Here is a 25,924-nt window from a genome sequence, read left to right on the forward strand (position 1 = left end):
GTCAAGAGCACGTGCAGGCGGCAGAACCTCAGACAGCAGAGACCTGCAGCGCAGCGCCCAGCCCTCACAGGTAGGCGCTATGTCCTACGCCGCCACCTGTGGCACTAAGGAACGGATGGGTGTTTGAATGGATAACTGGGTTAAAGAGTGCCTGGATGGATGAATGAGTGACTGCCTCAATAGACCTCTCCGCCAGGGCGAGTGAGCTTCAGTGTGCGCCTTCGAGGCCAGTGAACAGCGCAGCATGGCCGCGAGTCCTCACAGGTAGGCGCTATGTCTTACTCCGCCACCTGTAGCACTAAGGAACGGATGGGTGTTTCAATGGAGAATCGTCTGAAAGAGTGACTGGGTGGATGAGTAAGTGTATGCTAGACTGACTGGATGAATAAGTGACTGAGTCTGTTGACCTCTTCGCCAGGGTGAGTAAGCCCCAGTGTGTCACCGAGACCAGTGTACAACATCGCATGGCACAGAAGCAGGCGCTATCTTCGCCCCCAACCCACTCCTGTAGCAGGGATGGGTGAATGTGTGAGTGACTGCCTCCTTTACCCTTTCCTCAAGCCCAGTCAGGCTCGGTGTGTCAGGCACGTGCAGGCGGGACAGACAGCAGGACATCTTGGACCGGAGAGTATCACCCCTGCTTCCCACGCCACCCATCTAGGGTTGCCACCTGCCCCGTTTTCTACCGGCACCACCGGCATTTTAATGAGCAAAATCACCTAAAGCCGGTATTTTTTAGTCCTTATTTGAACAAACTTCGAACAGCAAATGCAAACAGAAAGCACCTTTAGATGTGTTCTGGAGCCTTTTAAGGATCTCTGACTATTAATTAAACAAAGGCAGAAACCTCATGTTACAAACGTATACACCTGATTTTGTTTAAAGTCCTGTTTAGTATCACGCCCGGGCCTTATAGACTCTTAAAACATCATCAAATCCCGGTATTCCATCTCATGGGAAGATGGCAGCCCTATCTCCAGCCCAAAGGCACGTACCCTGCATGAATGCATGAGTGATTGTCTGTGTGGATGGAAGAGTGACTGACTGAGGACCTGATTGGTCGGAGGTATTATCGATTGCGAATAGGTTTACTACTTGAATATTACTTAGCGGACTGAGGGGCATATTACCAACAAGTAGCGCTATTTATCGCTAAATAGGCTTAGCGACGATTTTTTTTATCGCTGAGCATCGCCGGAATTTATCGCTGAGATAACTTGCTATTAGCAATGTTTATCTCCAAAGCGATACATTTTCCGGCGATAGCGGCGAAATGCATGAATATTGCTGAGAATACAGCGATATTCACGCATTAGCGACGACATGCTCTTAGCCACGTTATCCACCTCCCATTGGATAACATGGCTAAGAACTGGTCTGGGCAGATGTTAGTATTTGGAGATATTCGTGCTTAGCGCGAATATTTCCATCGCTACGCCTGCCTTGCTAATAAGCGATAGCGATGTTAGCGACTGTTTTCAGTCGCTAACAGTTTGGGTACGCCCACTTTGCACTTCCCTATCGCCACCCTTGATAATATGCTACTGATTGCCTGACTGGATGAATGAGTGAATGGGTCATACAAATGATGCATATTTATTTTATGTATTTATTTACGAAATTTCTATAGCACGTTGGCCGTATTGAACATGCAAAGCGGGCCCCAAACCGCTCGCTATCACCTAAAAGCTGTTGCTAATTGCTGTTAGCGCCAGCTTGCTAATAGGGCGATAGAATTATTGCCGCGTAGCGGCCAAAAACGGCCGCTAAAGCGGCAAAAATTCCCTATCGCCACCCTTGATAATATGCTACTGATTGCCTGACTGGATGAATGAGTGAATGGGTCATACAAATGATGCATATTTATTTTATGTATTTATTTACGAAATTTCTATAGCACGTTGGCCGTATTGAATATAGTACTTTCAGAGGGAGCTCCGGTCTTGTAGACAACATTCCCGGTTCTTGGGGGTGGCAGAGGGAGTCGACAGGAGGGCCACTGCCACCCAAGGCCCCTCCATAAATGGGAGGGCGTCTCTTTGAGTTATTTTTAATGCTCGAGTTTTCTGCCGCTCGCCTATGCAATAAGAAGCAGACCCCTCGCCATGCGTGACTGGTCGGTCACAAGGGAGGGCTGGGGGGAGCACTTGGGTCTGTTATACCTTGATTGTATTTTACACCCCACACCTCAGGGAAGGTTTTTTTTATATATAAGATTCAAAACAGACCTTCCCTGTTTTCTGTATGTTCAGTAAAGAGCGGCCGCTGAGACCCCCTGCCGGCTGCAGTCGGGGGATTAAGTGGGGCGGGTCCCGTCTGTACTCGGATACGGCAGAAATGAAGGGGCAGATTTACAAGCCCCTTGCGCCTCTTTTACGCCGCGGTTGTGGCACAGCGGTGGCGCAAAAGATGCGCCATGGTGCGGGGTATTTACAACGTGACGCATCTGGGAGATGCGTCACGTTGTAAAGCCCTGCGCCAGAAGGAGGCGTTCCTGCACAGGGGGGGGGGGCGTTCCGGCGTAGGAACGTCTCCTAAAAGTGGCTGAGTGAAATCTACAAGATTTCACTCAGTCACTTTGGGGCCCATTCTGCGTCAAAACCCTGCGCCTGCTTGAAGCAGGCATAAGGATTGACGCAGCATTTGAAGGATAGGGCACCCTAGAGCTTTGCTGGAGCTGCGTCGCGCTTGCGACGCAACTCCAGCAATGCGCCACTTTTACGGCACAGATGCGTGACGCATCTGTGCCATTTTTGCCTCATGGTGCACCGCATTGTAAATGCGGCGCATCCATTGTATCGGAGGCATGGCGCACAATAAGTGGCGCATCCCTACTGATATGCAGGGATGCGCCACTTATTGTAAATATGCCCCGAAAAGTTTACGCTCTATGGACCCTATAGTCACGCCCTTAACTTCACTGCTAAAAACACGGATTGATTTCTCACCAATGACTATAAACCCTCTAAAGTATTCCATGCCACCAACGCAGTATTTACTTTTCATATGTTTTTCTTCTTCTTGCCTAAGCTCGTCTTCTTTTCCAGATGTTTTGCTTTCGTAGTTCTTTTCATGTGACGTATGAGTCTTGAGTAGCGCCTGCAGTGAACCGAGTCACATCTATGTGCTTCGGTGTGACCCGAGGGTGGGTAAGGGTGTTCATTACAAGTAGGGCTCCCGGTTTTATTGCATTTATTAATCAGTAAAAACGGAAAACTGGGAGCCTTATTCACAAGCCACAGTTGAGAGCTCTGGAGTTAAGCATGAGGCCAGTGTGAGTTCCTCACAGGGCCTGTTGCAGGGACATAAAAGGGTTCAGACTCCAGTCAATATATGTCAGACCCTACTTGGTGTGCCTCAGGGCAGACAGGGGTACTAGGCCCCAACCATGGTGGTGGCGTCCTGAAGTCTGTCCTACTATGGCTTTGCACACTGGGCCAAGTGCACCTTGTCTACACTCGGTTCTCGGGGTACTGAGGGCGAGCAGTCGCGTGCTTCTCAGGGCACCCCCTTAAGATTGCTCGTTAAAAGTCTCAAGTTCATATCAAAGACCTCCGCATGCTTCCTCGGTCTCTCCTTCTACTTACATTAACGTATATTTTTTAAGCGCACATTCACCCAGGAGGGTATCTTGGCACTGACTAACAGATATTTATTGTTATCCAACTCATGGTACTCATTTTATCGACCTGAGAAGGATGAAAGGCCGAGTGGACCCGCCTGGATTTGAACCTGTGACCATGGGGCGAACAGAGGCCCCTACAGTGGGCGCTTGCGTCCACTAAGATATTTTGAGTTTTAGGCCGATGATTACCTGCATTCTTATTGCAGTGTGGGTGACGCAGGACAGAGGCGAGCAGTAAAATGTAAATGTAAATGTCATGGTACTTATAGAGCGCACTGTCACCAGACGGTCACCTTGCGGTGTCGCCTATGCAACTTCCTGGCGCTGATACTCATACCGCTGTGGAACCCCTCCTGGCTTTCCCTGTGAAGTGTCCACTCCTGGGCACCCCCAGGGTGAAGCCAGGCATCCTTAGCGCTGTTGGGGCCGGTGTGGAGGCTAAGCAAGCTATTGCCCAGAGTTGCAGCGTGGGGCCCGGGATTAGAATAGGCACCGAGGCAAGAATTAACAGGTCTGAGGAAATTGAGCCCGAGACCCCGCCGAGGCGGGAATCGAACCCTGGTCCCTGGCCAGAACTCTGCATCAGGGTCTACCGCTCTAACCATTGAGCCACACTCCTCCACAGAGGCGAGCAGTGGTCCCAACCCTGCAGCGAAGCCTCTTGAACTGCAGGGACTGAGGCCACCACGCTCAGAACTTGATGGCTGGGAGATGCCAACTTGCCAACTCACATGGTGGCGCTTATCTTCAGCAGCAGGGCCTCCCTGGGCTGGGTGCAGACAGGACACAGGAATGTTTACAGTTTATTTGTTTGCAGTTTTATATAGCACAAACTCGACCCAAAGGTATTGGAGCGCTTTACATGAGCACCAGAAACGTTACAAAAGGACACATTAAATTTGTTGGTAGGTAATGGGAGATTGAGTGATTTGACCAGAATCGCTGGAAGTTGAGCCGACGCTGAGACTTGAACCTGGTTCACCAGTTCCAAAGTCGGCAACTTTGGCCGTTATGCCATGGTTGCGGCCTCCAGACCAATAGGGAACATGCATTTTTGGCAGTTGCAGCTTCCAGAACAATCGGAGCTCCCACTGCATCAGTGACAAAGTTTTCCGAAGTTTGCAGTGGCAGGACCAGCAGTGGCGGCTGGTGACATTTGAAAGTGGTAAGGCGTAAAAGTTCAGGATGAGTGCCTGGTGGTGAGTGAGCGTGCCAGACCGCCATAAAGGAGGTTCAGGGGGTTCTCCCGCTGCGCAATTTTGAAAAAAGAGTGGGCGAGTGGTGCATATTTCTGAAAGCAGGAATGTCAATAAATCAATTGTGAGAGTGTAGTTATGATATCAAAAAAGCGATTTCATATCATAATGGTGTAGGTAGCTGCTTATTCAGCATAACTACAGAGGGAACCTACTCTCCAGTCCATCTGATCGGGCTGTGCCCCCCCAAGACATGTAATCCAGGCTCTATGCCCATCAAGTGTTTGGCCTCTCTGCAGAGTGCTAATATATCAAAGGAGATTGGTAATTAGCTTCGAACTGCAGCAATGTGTTTAATGAATTGTGGTGATGACCAGCAGGGCAGCATTGGACCAATGCTGCCCTGTCAACTGGCAGGCTAGTAGTGGTCCAACACTGCCCTGCTGGTCGTTAGCACAATTCTTTAAACACATGGTCATGTGGACACTCGGGAAATGAGCCAGTAACTGAATTGCATGCAGCTGTGGGCCACTTTTTTGCCCAGCATGGTGTTGGCTGATTTGGCCTTAGGCTGTGTCTGTGCTTTTCAGATGGCACAGCAGCCCGGCGTGGGTGCCCGAGCAGCCTTCCCAGAGGCAGATGGGCCTCTGTTCTTATCTCCTTTTACCAATCGGGCGGAGGTGCCATGTTTCTCACTGGGCCGGCCCATTAGCCTGGGCCTACTTTTGATCCCATTGCAATCCTGCAGTGACCGGTTATAGAAAAGTGTGTGTGGAAGCATTGGGAATGCTTTTTATGCAGTGCATATTGTCTGTTATGTTTGTGGGACGGTGGGTCTTGTATGTATAAGCAGGTGCGGCTCGTGGAGGAGTGCCGCGGGGCAGTGGGGCAGGGGAGGAGCAGGGTGGGGGATAGTAAATCCCGGCTCACGGCCAACCGGAGTAATGTAAATAAATACATAAATAAAACGAATTTTATTGCACGCGCTAAAACACACTTGGGGGGCGTGGCAGCAATCCCCAGGGCTTCTACATAGTTTAGGTAGGCATGGGTTTAAGTGCGCATGTTGGGCTGTACAGAGCAAGGCACCCGTCCAACCGGACATGCGCACCTCTCCCCAAGAAGCCTGTCAATCTCCTAGTCTGCCCCCTCCACTCACGTTTGTCTGCCGCACTATTAACAGTAAACTTTGCTGGAGCATTCTGCACATGCACTGCAATTTTTTTTTTATGAAAACAAATTCAGTGAGTAAAGCCTTAACTTTGGCCCTTGCTCACCACCTGGTGGCGGCAATACAAAAACAACGCCCCCACGCTCCAATCGGCTGAGGACCAGTCCCATGGCCCGGCTGCCACTTACACACAATGTTGGCACACATGACTTGCTCCCTCATAATCACTTGTTCCATTGTTTGTTTCCCACACCGAGAATGTGCTAGGCAAAAAACACAATTGATGGACAGAATGCAGAACAATGTCGTACATTCACCCCAGTACAGAGATCTGGGCCTAAATCCATTGTTTTTTGCTCACCATGCCATTCCAGTTTGAACCCAGCCATATGGAAATCAGTCTTGACCCTGTGCCTCATGGGAACAGTCCAGCCCGAACTGCCAGGCCAGGTCCTCCCTGGACTGGAAACAAGACTCCTAGGACCCGTTTCGGGGTTTCACCCCATATCACCCAGGATAGCTTGATTCCAGTGGCATGGAGAGCACTGGACCCTCATCTGGGCATACCTGTTCCACTCGGGTGACAAATGCTAAAAGACAATTGATGGACAGAATGCAGAACAATGTCGTACATTCACCCCAGTACAGAGATCTGGGCCTAAATCCATTGTTTTTTGCTCACCATGCCATTCCAGTTTGAACCCAGCCATATGGAAATCAGTCTTGACCCTGTGCCTCATGGGAACAGTCCAGCCCGAACTGCCAGGCCAGGTCCTCCCTGGACTGGAAACAAGACTCCTAGGACCCGTTTCGGGGTTTCACCCCATATCAGCCAGGATAGCTTGATTCCAGTGGCATGGAGAGCACTGGACCCTCGTCTGGGCATACCTGTTCCACTCGGGTGACAAATGCTAAAAGACAATTGATGGACAGAATGCAGAACAATGTCGTACATTCACCCCAGTACAGAGATCTGGGCCTAAATCCATCGTTTTTTTTGCTCACCATGCCATTCCAGTTTGAACCCAGCCATATGCAAATCAGTCTTGATCCTGCGCCCAATGGGAACAGTCCAGCCCGGACTGCCAGGCCAGGCCCTCCCTATTCACAACCAATGCGATAGGAGCATGAACCCGCTAAGCTTCCTTTCACTTTAGTCTCCCCAGCAGCGCTGCTGTCAGTTTCCGTTGTGTGCACCGCCTCTCCTTTGGTGACATGCACAGGCCTGCCTCGCAGCTCAGTCTGCTGCTGCTGGCGGGTTTCCCCGGGTGAGGCAGTTTGATTCTTCCGCGTTACCAGCCGCAGGCCACGTGTGTCTCTTTAGGGGGAGGTGATGGAGACAGCATCGCTCAGTCTCTACCTCTCCCAGGTGACACTCTAGACAGATCCTACCCTCTCTGTCGCCCAGTCTCTACTATAGTTCTAGTCTGTGGTCCTTCTGTCTGTATTTGGTGAACATTTGTCTCTGTATAGTTATTAACAAACCTGTAAATGACATTTGTGTGTGTTCAGGTTTTCGCCCCTGATCAGCGTTTCTTCCCTGTGATCTGTAGTATTGTGGCGCGCTGTGTGTTCCTCGGCATGTCTCTCAGTACATTGTGCTGTGCTTGCTTCGGGCCTGTTCTAAGTCTCTGGGGTGCCCCCATCCTGCCGGTTCATGGTCTGGTTATTTGGGATTTTGTTTGGGGTGGGGGCTTTGCCAGAGTTTTTTTTAAGGCGAGGAGATAATATTTCCGGGGTTCTTGGGAGGAGTTGGCTACTTTATACTCCAGGGCCTGATGGAGGGCAGAATTCGGGTCACTTCCCTTACCGAGGCACCAGAATGTAATATCGTCTGGATATTGAGAAACAAATGAAGTCTGCCCAATTCTCCCCACGGGTGGGGCAGTTTGTGTGCACTCAGAGCTCTTGTTCGCAGAGAGTTTCTGTGGGGGTTTGCTGGTCCCAGGGTCCATTAAGAAAGTTCTGGTCAAGTGATGTTGTCAGACAGTCTCACAGTTACTTTCTGGTGCTTGAAGTCACTAGGTGTTGCCCACCTCACAGCAGTAAGGACTAAACCTACCGAGCTGTCTCATGGGTTTGAGGATGTGTGTGCACCTTTAAATATGAAACATTACGCGGATGTGAACAGGACTTCCTGGATTAGTAATGCAAGACTGGACTTCCCCTCCAGGCGCCTGTCTCGGTTCAGGAAGTTCCGCAGAGGTTCAGACAGACGGTCAGGTGCTATTTTTAAAGACAGTTTCAGTTTTGGTACTGGTGGGAGGGCATGCCCCAACTAGGTTCTATTTCAGAATGAAAGCATCCGTTTTGTGTGTTCTGCTTTCCCCCACAGCTTCTTGGAAACTCTCACAAAACTACCGCTCTCATGGGCACCATCAGCTGAGAGGCCAAGGATTGAAAGTGCACAGGATTGAAACTCCTGTTAGCCTATCTCTTGAGGGAGATTGGTGCGCCCTGGAGGCACAGTGGGAAGCTACGCCTCATCAGGTGGGCATTGGTAGCCCTGCTTTCTCTCCTTCCAGCCCCTTGTACACCAATCCACACAGTGGACTCTCACTGACTAGTTCCTAGAGGGGTTTCCCTGCACAGCATGCGCTTTACTAAAATGACCCGCTGCCTGAAACGTACCCAAAATCACATAGCCTGTTCTGGTATTTCCCTGTGAATCAGGTTTACACATTCATTCTGCACTTTATTGTTTTTGTTCATAGGCACATTTCACACAACGTTTTATGCACAAATCTTTAATTTCAGCATCTTACATTGAGGCGTGGCCAAACATGGCATAGAGTTTAAACATTGGAATGTTTAATCTACGCATGAGTTAGCAATGCATCCAGCCAAAGAGTACTGTTGGTTATTGTGTGTAGTATGACTGCCCTCTAGTGACTGCTGTGTGTATTACGTGCCCGAGAACTTCAGAACCTAGCACTGCAGGTTTCAGCAGAGTAACATGGGTGTCTGCTCATTGCCTAACAATATATATTTACACATATGTGGTCCCATTAAATGCAACCTATGCTCCATGAAGTACTTCCTGGGGGCAGAAGTTGGTTTCCTTTAATAGTTTATCTTCCTCTATTAATCTATGTCATTTCACCTCCAGGTGCTAACGTTCCCTCCACATTCAGGGGCTTATTTTTGAGCCCTTGCGTCAATTTTGCGCCGCCGGTGCGTCACTTTTTGACTTGCACCGACGGCGTTAAAAAAATGCACTATGTTGTTTCATACTTACAAAGTGATGCACCTAGGTAGATTAGTCACTTTGTAAAACCCTGCGCCCCATTATACCTGCGCCAGGTAAAATGTATGCAGGATGAGCGTTCTGATGCAACTAAGCCTCGTAGAAGTGATGCAGTGAAATCTATGAGATTTCACTGCGCCACTTCTAGTATAAAAATGCGTCAATATCTTACTCCTGCCTCACAGCAGGCGTAAGACTGACGCAGGCACATTTGAAATGGGACTTGCCCATGTGAAATGACCCATTGCTGGAGTTGCGTCACTTTTGTGACACACTCCAGCAATGCGTCATTTTTGCGCCTACAGATACATCAGAAATACTGGCGTATCTGTAACTCCTTGCGAAATGATGCGTCATACTGTAAATATGACGCATCCAGCATGTCGTAAGGAGTTTGCAATGATCATCGCTACCACTGACAGTCAAGTGTGGAAGAGGTTGTACTTGGCACAAGTTGCACAGTCATTGTAGGAACATCGGAGGCAAACAAAGTCACCCCTGCGGCTGAGACTCAGTAACTCCTGCTTTGTCCAAGACCCCCCTCCCTAAGGGTCGGACAGACGCCTTTTGCTAGCACCAGGGTTGAGGCAGGGATGCAGATGACCAGGTCCTTACCCCCTTGCATCTGGCCTGCACCAGCATTCCTGCAGGTTACAAAGGAACTCTGCACCCAGTTCTTCAAGCAGCACTTCATCCACCCTCAATATGGGCCCGCAGCCCCTAATGTCTTCAGCCATCACCCAAACAGCCAAACCACTCCTGCCTCTCCACTGACCACAATCTCAAACATCACAGCTAGGTCATGGCATTAGGACATACCAGGGCAAAAAAACATATATAAATCACAAATCATTTTTACATGCTTTACTCAAAAGTCAATGTAGAGGCAGTAACCCAACTGGGTATGTGAAACTATTTCTGCAGGATGTCTGCAGGTCTAATGCACTAATGTTCATTGTCCTTTTTAAGAATTTCATTTTTATGGTTATTTTAAAAAAGTTTTTCTCAACCACTGTTTGAAAACAGAGAGCAAGCCCATTCAAACTCCCTTTAAATTGTTTTCAGATAACGTACTGGGTTTTATGTAGCGTGTAGGCACCAGATTGAGCTAGACTTTAAGTGAATATTATATATGTGGAGTTATAAAAATTGTTTAAAACCATCAGCACAGACTATGGTAGCACTCAGACAAGCAGCACAGAGTTTATCACAGGCGCGTACCTTCAACAAGGCCCCAGAGCATTGTGGGGGATGTAGTCCTTGCGTTTTTCACTTCCTTTCTCAATCTCCCGCAAAGTTAATTTAATTTGTAAAGAACATGAAGTGACATTGGGGATCATTTCAGATAACTGAATGAGTATCAGTAAAGGCAAGTCACTTAATCTTCCCTTACCCTCCCTACAGAACCCCAAACAATGAGTCTCCTCATCTTCAGCCCACCTGCGCTGACCGAGCGTTTCCACGACCTGCACATGAGCAGCGATACGCGCGGTGACGCGAGCACGTGGGCAGGATACCCGCTCTTGGAACGCCACTCCTACGACCGGAAGTATCTGTGCACCAAGTGTGAGCTGCTGCTGAGGGACCCTGTGCAGAACATCAACTGTGGACACCGCTTCTGTCTCTGCTGCTACCAGCTGCTGGTCAGGTAAGGGAGCACGTGCGTGATTGGCAGCTGGGCAGAGTGGCCTAGATGTGGGAGAGGCTTGAGGGGGTACAATGCAGGAGGCAATGTCTGCCATTGGGAATTGGGCACTCACAAGGAGGGGATGCAGTCTACCTCTTCAGTAGGTAGGGACGTAAGTGGAGGATGGTGTTGGAGATGTGCCAAGCATGGCGGTAGCTGTGCCTTTCAGCTGAGCTGGGAATATAGTGGAGGAGATGGAACTTTGGTCAAAGAGTCTGCTGGAGACTGGACCTCCAACTTTATACTAGACCTGTTTCAGAAAAGCGCTGAAGACATGGGGCCTCATTTATGAGAAATGACGCATCGCTGCGTGGAAGCAGCGATACGTCACTTCTCAGTGCGCACTCCTTGCGACATGATTGATGCGTCATATTTATAATATGACGCATCATGTCGCACGGAGTTACAGATACGTCAGTATTTCTGACGAATCTGTAGGGGCAAAAGTGACGCATTGCTGGAGTGTGTCACAAAAGTGACGCAACTCCAGCAATGTGTACTTTCACATGGGCAAGTCCCATGTCGTTATTGCGTGCGTCAATCTTACGCCTGCTTCATGGCAGGCGTAAGATTTTGACGCATTAGCGGCTAAGAAATGGCGCATTGAAATCTTATAGATTTCACTGCGTCACTTCCATGACCCTTTCTTGCATCAAAACGCCCCCGTTGCATACATTATACCTGGCGCAGGTATAATGTGGCGCAGGGGTTTACAAAGTGATGCATCTACCTAGATGCGTCACTTTGTAAATATGGCGCAACAAGGTGCATTTTTTACGCCACTGGTGCGTCACAAAAAGTGACGCACCGGCAGCGTAAAAGTGACGCACAGCCTCATAAATGAGGCCCATGGTTCTTTGGACTTGATTAGGTTCGGGTCCAGTGCTGAAACCTCCCTGTGCGTGCTGCCTGCTGCTAGAGTGCTTGGACACCTCTGCTTTGAGGTAGCTGTTTGCGCTATACAAGCTCCAGTATTATCATTATTAAAGTTGATAATGTGTTTGTGGGGGTTAAAGATGGTCTTGATTTCAGGTACTCACCGCTCACGGCTCCAGAGAAATTGGGGGCCTGAAGGTGTGGAAGCAGTCGTGAGGGTTAGACCTGACCGTGTAGCTGAGAAAATACAACTAACTTTAGTGCTAAAGAACTGTTGGAAGAGACCAGGCCTGGCGTTGAGGCTTCATTGGCTAGGATGCCGGCTGGCACTGAAATTGGGAAACGGATGGAGGAGGCCTGATCTTGAAGTTAGGAAACGTTGGGGTGAAGTCTGGCTGTGGAGGTGGTTCATGTAGGGAGGAGGGTTGGCCTTGGGGTTGAGGACACATTGCTAATGGTCTAGGCTTGGTTTAGGGATGCAATGATTGGCATAAGGGCTAGCGCTAGAACATTTCTGTTTGATGTCATCTCCCTTCCATTGACCTCTTACCTTCATCTCTATTTCACATGATCTGCAGGAAAGGAAACCTCCAGTGCCCCGCCTGTTTGAAGGAAAGGATCGAACCATATGAAAAATCCAAGAACAACCTCGGCCAAGTGAGTGCTCGGTGCAATGGTATCTTCTGGGCCTCATACGCAATAATGTGTGACCAAGTAAACTCATATGTATTGGTGACGGATGTATGTCATCACAATGCATGCTTTTACTACGCATGCCTTTACAACGCAGGTTTTACAACGCAAGTCGTTACAACGACTTGCGTTGGGGGCGCTGGATAGTGGAACAGTTTAATTTACTATTCCAACTCTAGTCCCCGTGGATAGTAGGGAAGGTTTTGGATAGTAAATGAAACTATTCCCTATCCTACAGCGCCCTCCAGCGCAAGTCATTGTAATGACTTGCGTTGTAAATCCTGCATTGTAATGGTAGTGCGTCGTAAAAGTTGCGTTGTGATGGATGTTTCCCTTGGTGACCATAGCTTGCTCCCAGTAGAGCCTTCAATGACCCTTCTTGGTAGTGAGGTCTTGACTGGTGATGGAGCCACTAAAGGCAGTGACAAGTGCAGCATTCACGGTGTCTTCCACAAATGGACCAGCTCACCGTACAGGGTGTTGTTGAGAAGCTACACTCAGCTGTTTTTGAGATCTCAGCATAATGTCATCCATTGCTTAGACTCCATCAGACCACCCAGACCCCTGGCCATGGAATGAAATAACCAAGACTGAACCCTGTGATGCTGCAGGGTTCTGCGTGTCACCTGGTCCATCTCCATCTCTCAGAACTCCAGCAGGGCCCCCTCCACCACGCAGACACCGGGCACGTCGTTCTCTGCCACACCACCCACTGTAAACATAAGCCACCCCACAAGTGCAAGGGGTTCTCTTCAGTGTCCATTGCCCCATCTGTCTCTGTCTCCTTAACATAGACTGCTCTTTACATGATCATTGCAGCATGGAGTGGTCTTCAGAATAGTCTGGGCAGGTTCATGTCTCCTAAGTTACCCGCACCTTTTCCAAAATCTAAAGATGTCACACTTGCTAACGTTCTGGCAAGGTGTTCCAAAATAGTCATATAATTCATCTCAAGACCAGTGCTTAATTTGAGCTGGCAGTTTCCGGTGCTTGGCCCCGGCACTTGATTGTCAACACCGACACTCATGACAGTCTGCCACCAGGTGGCGTTGTATGTGTAATTTAAAGATAAACGAAACAACAGTAGTTTATTAATTCAATATACTTCGAAACATTTGAAATACCTGTTGCCAAATTTATTCTTATACCTTTGGGCGCTGGAATTGTCTGAAATGTCACTTGTCATTAGCAGCACTAGCATCGGCAATGGGTGGTGCAAGCTGCTGTGACCTCCTGACGAGGGCCCCAGCACTTATGGTTTACAAATTAAGCACTGCTCAAGATCATAGCCTGTTCAAACTCCAAGGGCACCGGTTGGGAGTCTCCTGAACATAAATCTTGGGCCATATTATCAAGAACAGCGATAACATTATTGCCGCTAAAGCAGCGATAAGGGGCTTGAGAATATGCCCTTGTGAATTCCCATAGAAGCCTAGGTTCACACCAGAACATGGGCGTCTATGGGAATTCACAAGGTCTTATTATCAAGCCCCTTATCGCCGCTTTAGTGGCAGTTTCCTGCTGCTAAATCTGCGATAATGTTATCGCCTTTCTTGATAATATGGCCCCAAGTTTTCCATTCACTTCTCCGTCTGCTATCACAAATGACCACTAACCCCGAAAACGTACACATCCCAAACTGTAACTGAACTTCTTCGTACATTGGAAATCTTCATCCCTCAAGTCTCTGCCAATGAGTCCTCCATAGTATAGACCTATGCAATCTCCAAGGTCCTGGCTTGGCGTTTCACAGAACCTGTATCTCCTGGTCCTTTTCCTCTAAAAGATCTCTCTAACCCACACCATGGCGATCTCCCTCTACCCGGAATTCAAAGCACCTTCAGGTCCAGACTGGAAGCTCCTATTGGTCCAGACTGAAATATCGACCAATCAGGAACTGCAGAAATTAACTCTGGTGTTCTGAATGCACCCCTCGCCTGGCTGATTGTTGTGTCTTTCACCATCTTGCAGTGTTTTCGAGACAACGCGATCAAGCGGGAGGTGCTGAACTTGCTCGTATCGTGCTCCAACAAGGGTTGTGACTGGACCGGGCCGCTCAAGGAACTGGAGGTATGAAAAGCAGCCGTGTGGTTTACTGTCCCGATACTCCATTAGAATGAGGGGTTGACCACCAGAGGAAAGCAAACATCTCAAAGGGTGGGTGGCCCACTGTTCCCTTCCACCTTGGACACCCTGTAGTCAAACTGACTTCATCTAAGACATGAGTTTGATATGGTGGTGGAGGGGTCTTACTGCTCCCCGCCAGGAGGTGACTTCTTCCTCGCTTCATGGGTTTTTGGTGTCTACCAGCATTCACCTTGAGACACGGTGGGACTGTAGCCCGTCCTTCTCCCACTTGTGGTGGGATAAATTAGGGTCGAGCCCCATCACACCACAACTACCACCCTTGCCTCCCAACCTCACTGAACGCCTTCATTGGCTCTATTTTAACTTCCCACTTTTTCTCTTGTAGGAGAAGCATAGGTCCAGCTGCTCCTCGGAAAAGATTGACTGCCCTTACAAGACGCTGGGATGCAGCGAGCAGGTAACACTAAAAGCTATGAGGATTTTCTGGTACTGAACTTACCTCATCAGCGGTTCGGGAACAATCGGGGCCTGATTCACAGAACTAACTTAAGACAAAATCCTAAACTTTCTACCATTTTGGTATTCACAGAAGGCACTTACTCATTTCAGTATTCACAGAAGTTAGGAGTCCTAACTTTACTACTCCTAAACTGAGAAAAATCCTAACTTTAAGACTCTCAGTATTCACAGAAGGAATTTAGGAGTCTTAAAGTTAGGACTCCTAACTTCTGTGAATTCCAAAATGAGTAAGTGCCTTCTGTGAATACCAAAATGAGTAAGTGCTTTCTGTGAATACCAAAATTGTAGTAAGTTTAGGATTTTGTCTTAAGTTAGTTCTGTGAATCGGGCCCCCTGTGTGGAGATACGTTCTCAGAAGGAGGATTGCTATAACAGAGGGCAGGCTAAAGTTATGGAAATTATCTGAACCGACTTGTATACCCATGCCTTCAATTGAGAACATCTCCGTATGACGGGGCTGGGAACAGCTGTAGATGTGGAGAGATGTTGCAATAACCAAAGTTCCTTCCATGGGCTGTGGATAGATCTGTAATAACAAAACTTCTATCCATGGGCAGTACAGAGATTTTGCAATAGTAAGAGTTCCTTCCATGGGCTGTGGAGAGATATTCTTAAAATAAGGGCTCCATCCTTGGGTTTTGGAGAGAGGTACTATAAAGTAGGGATGCTTTCCCTGGTCAGTGGAGAGTTGTTCTTAGAACATGGGTTCCTTCCATGTGCCGTAGAGAGATGTTCTTAGAACATGGCTTCCTTCCATAGGCTGCCATGAGATGTTCTTAGAACAGGGATTCCTTCCATAGGCTGCGGGGAGATGTTCTTAGAACATGGGTTCCTTCCATAGGCTGCGGGGAGATGTTCTTAGAACATGGGTTCCTTCCATGTGCTGTGGTGAGATGTTCTTAGAACATAGGTTCCTTCCATAGGCTGCGGGGAGATGTTCTCCCCTCCCCTGGGTTCCTTCCATAGGTTGCCGGGAGATGTTCCTAGAACATGGGTTCCTTCCATAGGCTGCGGGGAGATGTTCTCCCCTCCCATGGGTTCCTTCCATAGCTTGCCGGGAGATGTTCCTAGAACATGGGTTCCTCCTATAGGCTGCAGGGAGATGTTCTTAGAACAAAGGTTCCTTCCATAGGCTGCGGGGAGATGTTCTTAGAACATGGGTTCCTTCTATAGGCTGCGGGGAGATGTTCTTAGAACATAGGTTCCTTCCATAGGCTGCGGGGAGATGTTCTTAGAACATGGCTTCCTTCCATAGGCTGTGGGGAGATGTTCTTAGAACATGGGTCCCTTCCATAGGCTGCGGGGTGATGTTCTTAGAACACGGGTTCCTTCTATAGGCTGCGGGGAGATGTTCTTAGAACATAGGTTCCTCCCATAGGCTGCGGGGAAATATTCTTAGAACAGGGATTCCTTCCATAGGCTGCGGGGAGATGTTCTTAGAACATGGCTTCCTTCCATAGGCTGCGGGGAGATGTTCTTAGAACATGGCTTCCTTCCATAGGCTGCGGGGAGATGTTCTTAGACCATGGGTTCCTTCCATAGGCTGCGGGGAGATGTTCTTAGAACAGGGGTTCCTTCCATGTGCTGTGGTGAGATGTTCTCAACAATGACATTTTATGTTAACGCTCACACCTCCTCTTTGACACAATGTTCTTCCACCTTCTCAGGTGAGGAGGAAAGACCTTGAAGATCACGAGAAGGAGAGGGTGGTTTACCACCAGCGCCTGCTGAAAGACGCCTTACTCAGCTCGTCCACCCTCAGCCAGTCGGTAACCTCCAACCTCAAGGAAATGAAGTCGTCTCTGGTCAGCGATGTCGATCCGAAGCTGGGGCAGTCCACAGTGGAGAAGAAGCTGGCCGAGGTCGAGGCCAAGCAGAAAACCCTGCAGAACATCCTGGCCGTACTGAGTCGTGAGATGGGGAGACGCGAGCTAGCGCCAGCATCTGGTGGTGAGAACCAACTGAGCCCATCGGCGGAGGCCAGGATCGCCATCTTGGAGGATAAGGTGAAAACCAGCGACTTGGTGGGCAAGGAGGGCATTCACTCAACACTAATGCTGGTAGTTCAGACCATTCCACACGCTTATGTTTTTGACTATGGGGATCACAGTCATATTCCTAGTTACAGAGGGGCATAATACCAACAAGTAGCGATAATTATCGCTCAATATGCTTAGCGACGATTTTTTTATCGCTGCCTATTGCTGGATATGTTAGCGGAGAAAACATGCTATTAGCAACGTTTTTCTCCATTGTGCTAAAATATCCAGCAATAGCGGCGAAATGCGTGAATATCGCTGAGAATACAGCGATATTTACGCATTAGCGACGAAATGCTCTTAGCCATGTTATACACCTCCCATTGGATAACATGGCTAAGAACTGGTCTGAGCAGGTGTTAGTTTTTGGCGATAGCGGGAATATTTCCATCACTACGCCTGCCTTGCTAATAGGCGATAGCGACTGCTTTTAGTCTTTAGTCTTTAGTCTGACTTTGCATGTCATTAGCGATAAACATCGCTGACATGCAAAGCGGGCCCCAAACCGCTCGCTATCGCCTAAAAGCTGTCGCTAACATCAGTTAGCGACAGCTTGCCAATAGGGCGATGAAATTATCGACGCTTAGCGGCCGAAAACGGCGATAATGTCATTTCATCAGGCTTGGTATATGCCCCAGAGTTCCTACCAGTTCTTTCCAAATTCCGTGGCCTATTAAAAACCTGGCTCTTCCAGGTCTAGCAGTGGTTCCTGTACCTGGGAACTTATCCTTCTTTCTATGTTTCTTCAGCATCAAGACGCCTCGGCAATTGAGTGCTATATAAAACCCCCTACTTACTTATTTACTAAGTGACATGTTGAAATCCCTATGGGCTGAAAGTAGCAGTGGTTTCCATAGCAACTTCAGTTTGTTAGTGTTCCGGGAGGAAGCCTGCTGGGTCAATTCAGTTCATGGCCTTCTAGGCACCCCATCCCTATGTGCAGTAGATGAGGGAGATTCTTTAAAACAGCCTTGGCGGTGAAGTAAACGTGTGTTTCTTTTTTTTTTATTATAATTAAACCTTGAGTAAATTACAAACAGCACAAAACTTTGCCAAACAAATATTTTTGGTACCATATTTATCTAAAAGTAACGCAGCACAGCAAGTGTCCTTGCTGCGCAGCAGGACAGCCAAAGGCAGGAATGTGCCGTATTTATCTCGATACAGCGCATCCCGGTTTTTCCCAGTGTTGGCACACATTGGGCTGCCCAGCGCCAACGCAAGCACCCTTGCACAATGATAAATAAAATATTAAAATAATATATATATTTATAAATAGGTGTCCTCCAGCCATACCAGTGGTCGGCATTAGAGTATTTCTTGGATCACATGGGGTACCAAAAAGGAAGCCGCGTCTCTCATATTTTGAAATTCGAACCTGAAAAGTGACGGGCCACGACAGCTGTTCATTGTGGCACTTTGATATGCCCCTTGAAGTGCCAGCGGCGGTTGGCACATGCCACTGTAACAGAAAAAGCCTCTTGAGTGATTGCTCCGGGTACCACCTATATTTAACCATCAAAGGGAGTATTAGCTCTTGTAGTCCTTTAGTAAGCAGGAGGCCTGGGCCAACACATCAAATTCAATAGGCCCTTCATATATATTTATATAAAAAAGATCCAGCCACTGCACTGCTGACTTAGCTTTATAGGCTCATTAATGAATTAGTGGACCTCAAAATAGGAAGCCCTGGACGTCGTAAAATTGTCTTTTTAGACTTACAGCCCCTTGTGAAAACATACTTTCTGTTGGCAATTATACCACTTATTAGAATATGGTCTAATTTAAATATGCCATTCTTAATTTTGTCTAAAAAAAAGTATTACTCTATTTAAGGAAAACAGAAAGTTTTCTTAAAATAACCCTCACCTACCAAGAATCCCCTTGGCGGCATGCTTTATCATCGGGTTCTTCCCGTCCCGCTGCGGAACGCAGCGTCCTGTGACCAACAGCGACGCGGGAGCACTGATTGAAAATACTATGAAGAGTTTGATGGTATAAAAGTGGGAGGGTCTAGGTTACAGTTAAAAATACCTGGCTCGGTAGGGAGAACATTTTTTTATTTGGACCTCCTGCTGGTATGGTTAAAAGGGGAATTTTTGAGAGGCAAATGTTAATGTGTGTGTGTACCACGTGTGTGTGTATCATACATTAACGTTTGGCTCTCACGAAGCACAGGGACGGGAGGAACCAGATGATGAAGCACGCCACCAAGGGGATTCTTGGTGGGTGAGGGCTATTTTAAGAAAACTTTCTGTTTTCCGTAAATAGAGAGGAAAGATAGTCCAAAACAGCACAGGTGGACTCTTTATGGTTGATTACAGTAAAGATAGGAGACTGAGGGGCCGATTTACAGAACTAACTTAAGACAAAATCACAAGCTTACTACTTTTGGTATTCACAGAAGGCATTTAGTAGTTGTAAAGTTAGGATTTTGTCTTAAGTTTGACTTACGACAAACTTAAGACAGATTTAAGACAAACTTAAGGCAGACTTAAGACAGACTTAAGACAGGCTTAAGACAAAATCCTAACTTAAGTCTGTCTTAAGTCAAACTTAAGACAAAATCCTAACTTTACTACTACTAAATGTCTTCTGTGAATACCAAAAGTAGTAAGTTTAGGATTTTGTCTTAAGTTAGGTCTGTGAATCGTGCCCTGAGTCCTCAGTTTCCAGACCTCGCTCTCCTTTTCCTTGTTTTACATAAAAAAATCACCTAATCGAAGTTAATAGAAAATGAGCAATGTTTAGCGCACAATATATGTGTAAGATAATAATTCTTTATATGGTATTCTGACGTACAACCTAACACTTGACACGCATTTGAAAGTGCCATAGAGTCTTTCCTAGTTTTAGAGTGGCAGTCTTGTGAGCTGAACCCACTAGCCCTGACCTCTTTCTTTGCTGCCCCCTGCAGGTAAAGGAGCAGGACTCCCTGCTGGTGCTGAAGGACATGATGCTTCAGGGTTTGGCCACACACCTTCAGGCCATACAGCAGGCCACCTACGACGGCACCTTCATCTGGAAGATCGACGACGTAGAGCGGAAAATGAAGGAGTCCTGCACGGGGAAGAGGCCCGCCCTCTACTCACCAGGTGAGCGCCATGAAGGGACACATAGTGGAGTGGGGGCTGTGCAAGAGAGTCTGACCAAGAGTAACTTCACCTATAGACTTGGAGATGGGATTCCATCCTGCTTGTGGGTTCTTACCGCAGGTGTTACCCACTCGCAGTGCTTAATTTGAGACAGTAGTTTCCGGTGCTCGGTACCGGCACTTAAGATAGCTGCCACACGGTGGCACTGTTTGTGCAATTAAAAGATGAGTAGAACAACAATTATTTATTAATTCAATATACATTATAAACAACTAATACCAACCACCCAAGCCATTGTTATAGCTTTAGGGGCTGGGAAAGGTCTGAAATGTCACACTTGTAGCAGTGTGACTGCAACTCCCTCGCCTCATACTTCCACAACAAGATCGCAGACATACACAACAGCTTCAACAACCAACCAACGCACACCAGGACCGAACAACCACCCCCCACCACCACCCTCCACGCCTGGACCCCGATCAGCACCGAAGACACCATCCAAACGATGAACTCCATCCACTCCGGATCACCGACTGACCCCTGCCCTCACTACGTCTTCAACAAGGCCGACGCTGTCATAGCACCCCACCTGCGAGACATCATCAACACATCCTTCGACACCGCCACCTTCCCTGAGAGCTGGAAGCACGCCAAACTCAGCGCTCTACTCAAGAAACCCACAGCGGACCCCACCGAACTCAAGAATTACCGCCCCATCTCGCTCCTCCCATTTCCAGCCAAAGTCATCGAGAAGACCGTCAACAAGCAGATGGCCGCCTTCCTTGAGACGAATGGATCCCTCGACCCCTCACAGACCGGCTTCCGAGCCAATCACAGCACCGAGACCGCCCTCATCGCCGCCACCGATGACATCCGAGCCCTGATGGACAACGGAGAAACAGCGGCCCTCATCCTCCTGGACCTCTCCGCGGCATTCGACACTGTCTGCCACCGCACCCTAGTACAGCGCCTCAGCAACGTCGGAATCCAGGACAAGGCGCTGGAATGGATCCTCTCCTTCCTCGACGGAAGAACACAGAGAGTCCGCCTCCCACCGTACAAGTCAGAGGCATCCGAAGTCATCTGCGGCGTCCCTCAAGGATCCTCTCTGAGCCCGACCCTCTTCAACGTCTACATGAGCCCCCTCGCGGCCATCGCACGCCAACACAACCTCAGCATAATCTTCTACGCCGACGACACCCAGCTGATCCTCTCCCTGACCAACGACCCAGCCGCCGCCAGAGCCGACCTACACGAAGGGATGAAAGAGGTAGCCGAGTGGATGACGACCAGCCGCCTGAAACTGAACTCCGACAAGACGGAGGTCCTCATCCTGGGCTCTTCACCCTCCGCCTGGGACGACTCCTGGTGGCCTCCCGCCCTGGGCACCGCACCCAAACCGACGGACCACGCACGCAACCTGGGCTTCATCCTGGACTCCTCCCTCTCCATGACCAGACAAGTCAACGCCGTCTCCTCATCATGCTTCAACATCCTACGCATGCTACGGAAGATCTTCTGGTGGATCCCCACCGAGACCAGGAAGACCGTCACCCAGGCCCTCGTCACAAGCCGACTGGACTACGGCAACGCCCTCTACGCCGGTACCACCGCCAAGCTCCAGAAGAGACTCCAGCGGATCCAGAACGCCGCGGCCAGACTCATCCTCGACATCCCACGAACCAGCCACATCTCCGGACACCTGAGAGACCTTCACTGGCTCCCCGTCAACAAAAGAATCACCTTCCGCCTCCTCACCCACGCACACAAAGCCCTACACGACCAAGGCCCGAGCTACCTCAACAGCCGAATCAACTTCTACGCTCCCAAACGCCACCTCCGATCAGCCAACCACGCCCTCCGAAGAGCGACCACAGGAGGAAGGTCCTTCTCCTACCTGGCCGCCAAGACCTGGAACTCCCTCCCGACCGACCTTCGCCTGACCCAGGACCACCTCTCCTTCAGGAGGAAGCTGAAGACCTGGCTGTTCGAGCAGTAGCGGCACCCCCCCTCCCCCAGCACCTTGAGACCCTACGGGTATGTAGCGCGCTCTATAAATGTCATTGATTGATTGATTGATTGATGGTTAGTAGTTGTGTATGTACTGTCATTGGCAGTGCAATGGGTGGTGCAAGCTGTGGTAGCCACCTGACGAGGGCCCTGGCACTTATATATATATATATATTTTTTTTTTTACAAATTAAGCACTGCGTCATGTGGAATCTTTGCTTACTCCCATTCCTGTCCTCCTCCGTTTTCACACGGTCCAATAGATTTATCATTGAAGCGCAGTGTTCTCTTGGGCACATTACTCTCCTCCACTCCCCTGCCCAGTAGAGGGAGTCTGCTACTTTTGTCACAGGAATACACCTTTTACAACCTTATGGGGGTGTTTGGCAGGGGGTGTGTGGTTAGATTTGATGGATAGGTTTTATCTGTGGAGAACAGTTTTGACGTGAGTACCCCCTCTCTTCCCTACAGCTTTTTACACTGGGCGCTACGGCTACAAGGTGTGCCTCAAGCTCTTCCTCAATGGGGATGGCACGGGTCACAGGAGCCATATCTCACTCTTTCTGGTGATCATGAAGGGGGAATATGACTTTCAGCTGGCATGGCCCTTCTTGCATAAGGTGAGTGACAGTGACTTGATGCTTAACCATTATAGGCCATTCTCTGCAATTGCAGGTGCTGCAGTGACACCGTGTGGCCGAAGTCATACTGCAGGGCTTTTTTCAGGAACTAAGCTTGTGCTACTCTCTGGCTCTCCACTGGGTGTCACTGCAGACCAGCTGTACACATTATGTACTACATACTGTTCCACTGACAGTGTATTTGTGCAGGGGTGTGTGCCACAACCGCTGATTGGTTGTCACTTTTCGCTCTCATTCTTGCTGTTGGTAATAACTCACTGTTGGGAGGAGGACAGACTCCTGATCTGCATTGGTGAGATATTTTTGCTGCCCACTATTAACAGATTTTTTTATAATCCTCTGCCGCAGGTCGTCTTCCTGCTGATGGACCAGACCAACCAGCACCACGTGTCTGCCTCCTTCCGCCCATCCTCAGGGTCCGCTTCCTTCCAGCAGCCTGTCACCCCGATGAATGTGGCCAGCGGAATCCCAGAATTTGTCTCACTCGACCTCATCCACACAGGTGCCAACAACTACCTGCAGGACAATACCATGGTCATCAAGGCAGTCATAGACACCAGCTCCTGAGCCAAGATGGCGGATTGAACTCCAAGGGCAAGAGCTCGCAGAAGAGTGGCTACTAAAAGCAGTCATGGCCATCAAGTCAAGCGGGACACTCAGATCCTGGGTTGGAGATCCACCAAGTCTGGCCCAGGATAGCCTTACAGCGGTTGTAGTAGGAGTGTTGACAGACAACAGCTGCTAAACCAAGATGGAGGCAGTTTGTTGGGCATGAGGACGGCTGGGATCAGAAAGAGTGGTGGATGACGCCAGGCCTCGATGGGCCACTCGGAAGTCCGGTACAGAGGTCTGCCTTGTAAGCCTCATGTAACTTTTCAGCAGGTTGTCAAATAACACACAGTCCAGAACCAAGATGGCCGAACAGAATCCACTGGACATGGATTGAGTTGCAAAGATGGCCGACTGTCACAGACGTCAAGGAAAACAAGAGCCCAGTCTTTGACATCCTCCAGCCCTCAGGTCGTCAGACCAGTCATAGATACTTTCCTGAACCAAGATGCCCAAACCAGGATCTACTATCCTGTCCAATGGAATGAGGTTTGGCCATCTTGGCAGGATTAGGCAAGCTTGGTTGGCCGGCAGGTTGAGGCGGTCTAGGCCTCAATCACACTTGCAGGGATTGTCTGGACTGTGGGACCAACTTGTAGCATAGGACTTCCACCTCTGAGAGCAAGTTGCTTCTCCACATATGGAGACCAGCTGATGACCATGTGTGTTATCTCATGTGTCTCCATTCACTGCGTGACTGGATTGGTGCATGGAGTGTGTGATGTCAGCGCGTGGAGTGTTTCCCCTCCCCGATTCCACCAGTGACAAGCATGTAAGCCTGGAGATGAGCAATATACATGCAGCGCCTGGTGGGGCTTCTGACTATAACCTGATACTTTAAGTAAGGTCTATAGAGCTATACATTTGACTCTGCAGGACTCCTGTGTCATCTGGTAACTTAGAATATTACACCCCTGCCACGGACACACAGCGCATCAAAGGCCAGGAGTGTGTCCATGCGGAGGATGGAGCCCATGGCCGCCGGATCCCAAGGTACCAAAGTTCCCACAATGTGAACAGGCAATCACAGAAAGAAGTGTTTGAAGGACAGACAAGGGTGTGCCAGAATATGCAAATATGGTGCCTGTGCTATCGAAAACACAACTTGGGGGCAGATTTACAAGCCCCGTACGCCACTTTTGCGCCGCCGTTGCATCACTTTTGTGACGCAGCGGCGGCACAAAGCCAGCGCCATGCTGCGGGGTATTTACAACGTGACGCATCTAGGGAGATGCGTCACGTTGTAAAGCCCTGCGCCACATGAAACCTGCGTCAGGTTTCATGTGGGCGTTCTATCGCGGGGGGGGGGGGGGGCGTTCCAGCGCAGGAACGCCTCGGAAAAGTAGCTGCGTGAAATCTGCAAAATTTCACGTATTCACTTTTCTCACCCCGCTGCATTAAAACCTTACGCCTGCTTACAGCAGGCGTAAGGAGGGATGCAGCACAGCCAGTATAGGGTGCCCCCCCAGCAGTAATGGAGTTGCGTTGCGCTTGCGACATGACTCCAGCACTGCGTCACCTTTACAACATCAGATGCATCATGCATCTGCCTCCCCTTACACCATGGTGCACGGCATTGTAAATGCGATGCATCCGTGGTGGCAAAAGGGGGGGATTACCTGACGCATCTGTTCTGGCGCATCCCTGCTGATTTGCAGAGATGCGCCAGAAGTTGTTAATCTGCGCCTTGGTTTTCATTCCTAACAGGTATCTGCTAAACATAAATGTCAAGCAAGCCACTACAAGATACGAGGTACAACATGCCACAGATCACAGTGTGTGCTCCCTCCTCTGCTTACTTCTGGACTGTGCATTCCCAGGACACAGCCCAGACAGTGCTCAACCAGGGCTTTGTGGTCTGAGGTTTGGGCACCTACCTTCTTCCGCTTCATAAGTGCACCCCTCCACAGCTCCTGTCCATGCCATCAACCACAACTACACAAATGATGCTATGACCGCAACTGACACGTTGTCATCAACATCTCAGCTGAGAGGCCAAGGACTACAGGCCGAAGGACGCAGTGGGAAACGGCACCTTTTTTGCACCCATATTCTGCAAAGTTTACCAAAATAATGCTGCACTTTATCAAAGTTCAAAATGGTCTCTTCTGGGGCCGAAGATGAAGACTACAGAGTTGTGCAAAATTGTATATTAAATCTACTGTAAAGATTACCTGCCAGATTATTTATTTTTTTGTCTTCAACTTTCTAATAAAACTTTAAAATTACTTATTGTCTCTTGAGAAATTTTCAAAATACACTTGCGTTTCAGGACTGTTTATAAGGTTTCAAGCAGCCTTTCTCTCTTCCCTTTCCATACCCCGCGCTGTGCCTCCAGTTCCCTTTCACCATCACTAACTTAACTTCAGGTATTAGTGCAACGTGGAGTTCGTTCTAGAAATAGCTTTTCTGAGCCCCAGTTAAAACG

At 48.9% G+C, this 25,924-nt stretch overlaps 1 protein-coding gene across 1 annotated transcript; it reads left to right on the forward strand.

The window, feature by feature from the left end:
• On the forward strand, positions 1-25,724 carry LOC144756328 (TNF receptor-associated factor 2-like). The gene is made up of 10 exons (XM_078646042.1): positions 1-70; positions 10,644-10,887; positions 12,381-12,459; positions 14,467-14,565; positions 14,969-15,040; positions 16,770-17,108; positions 20,059-20,236; positions 22,718-22,866; positions 23,236-24,624; positions 24,728-25,724. Exons 2-9 carry the CDS (start codon positions 10,655-10,657, stop codon positions 23,452-23,454), a joined length of 1,368 nt encoding a protein of 455 aa, XP_078502168.1. The 5' UTR covers positions 1-70; positions 10,644-10,654; the 3' UTR covers positions 23,455-24,624; positions 24,728-25,724.
• The last annotated feature ends 200 nt before the right edge of the window (positions 25,725-25,924 follow it).

This window comes from Lissotriton helveticus, chromosome 5_1 (assembly GCF_964261635.1).
Source record: "Lissotriton helveticus chromosome 5_1, aLisHel1.1, whole genome shotgun sequence".
Classification (NCBI taxonomy): Eukaryota; Metazoa; Chordata; class Amphibia; order Caudata; family Salamandridae; genus Lissotriton; species Lissotriton helveticus.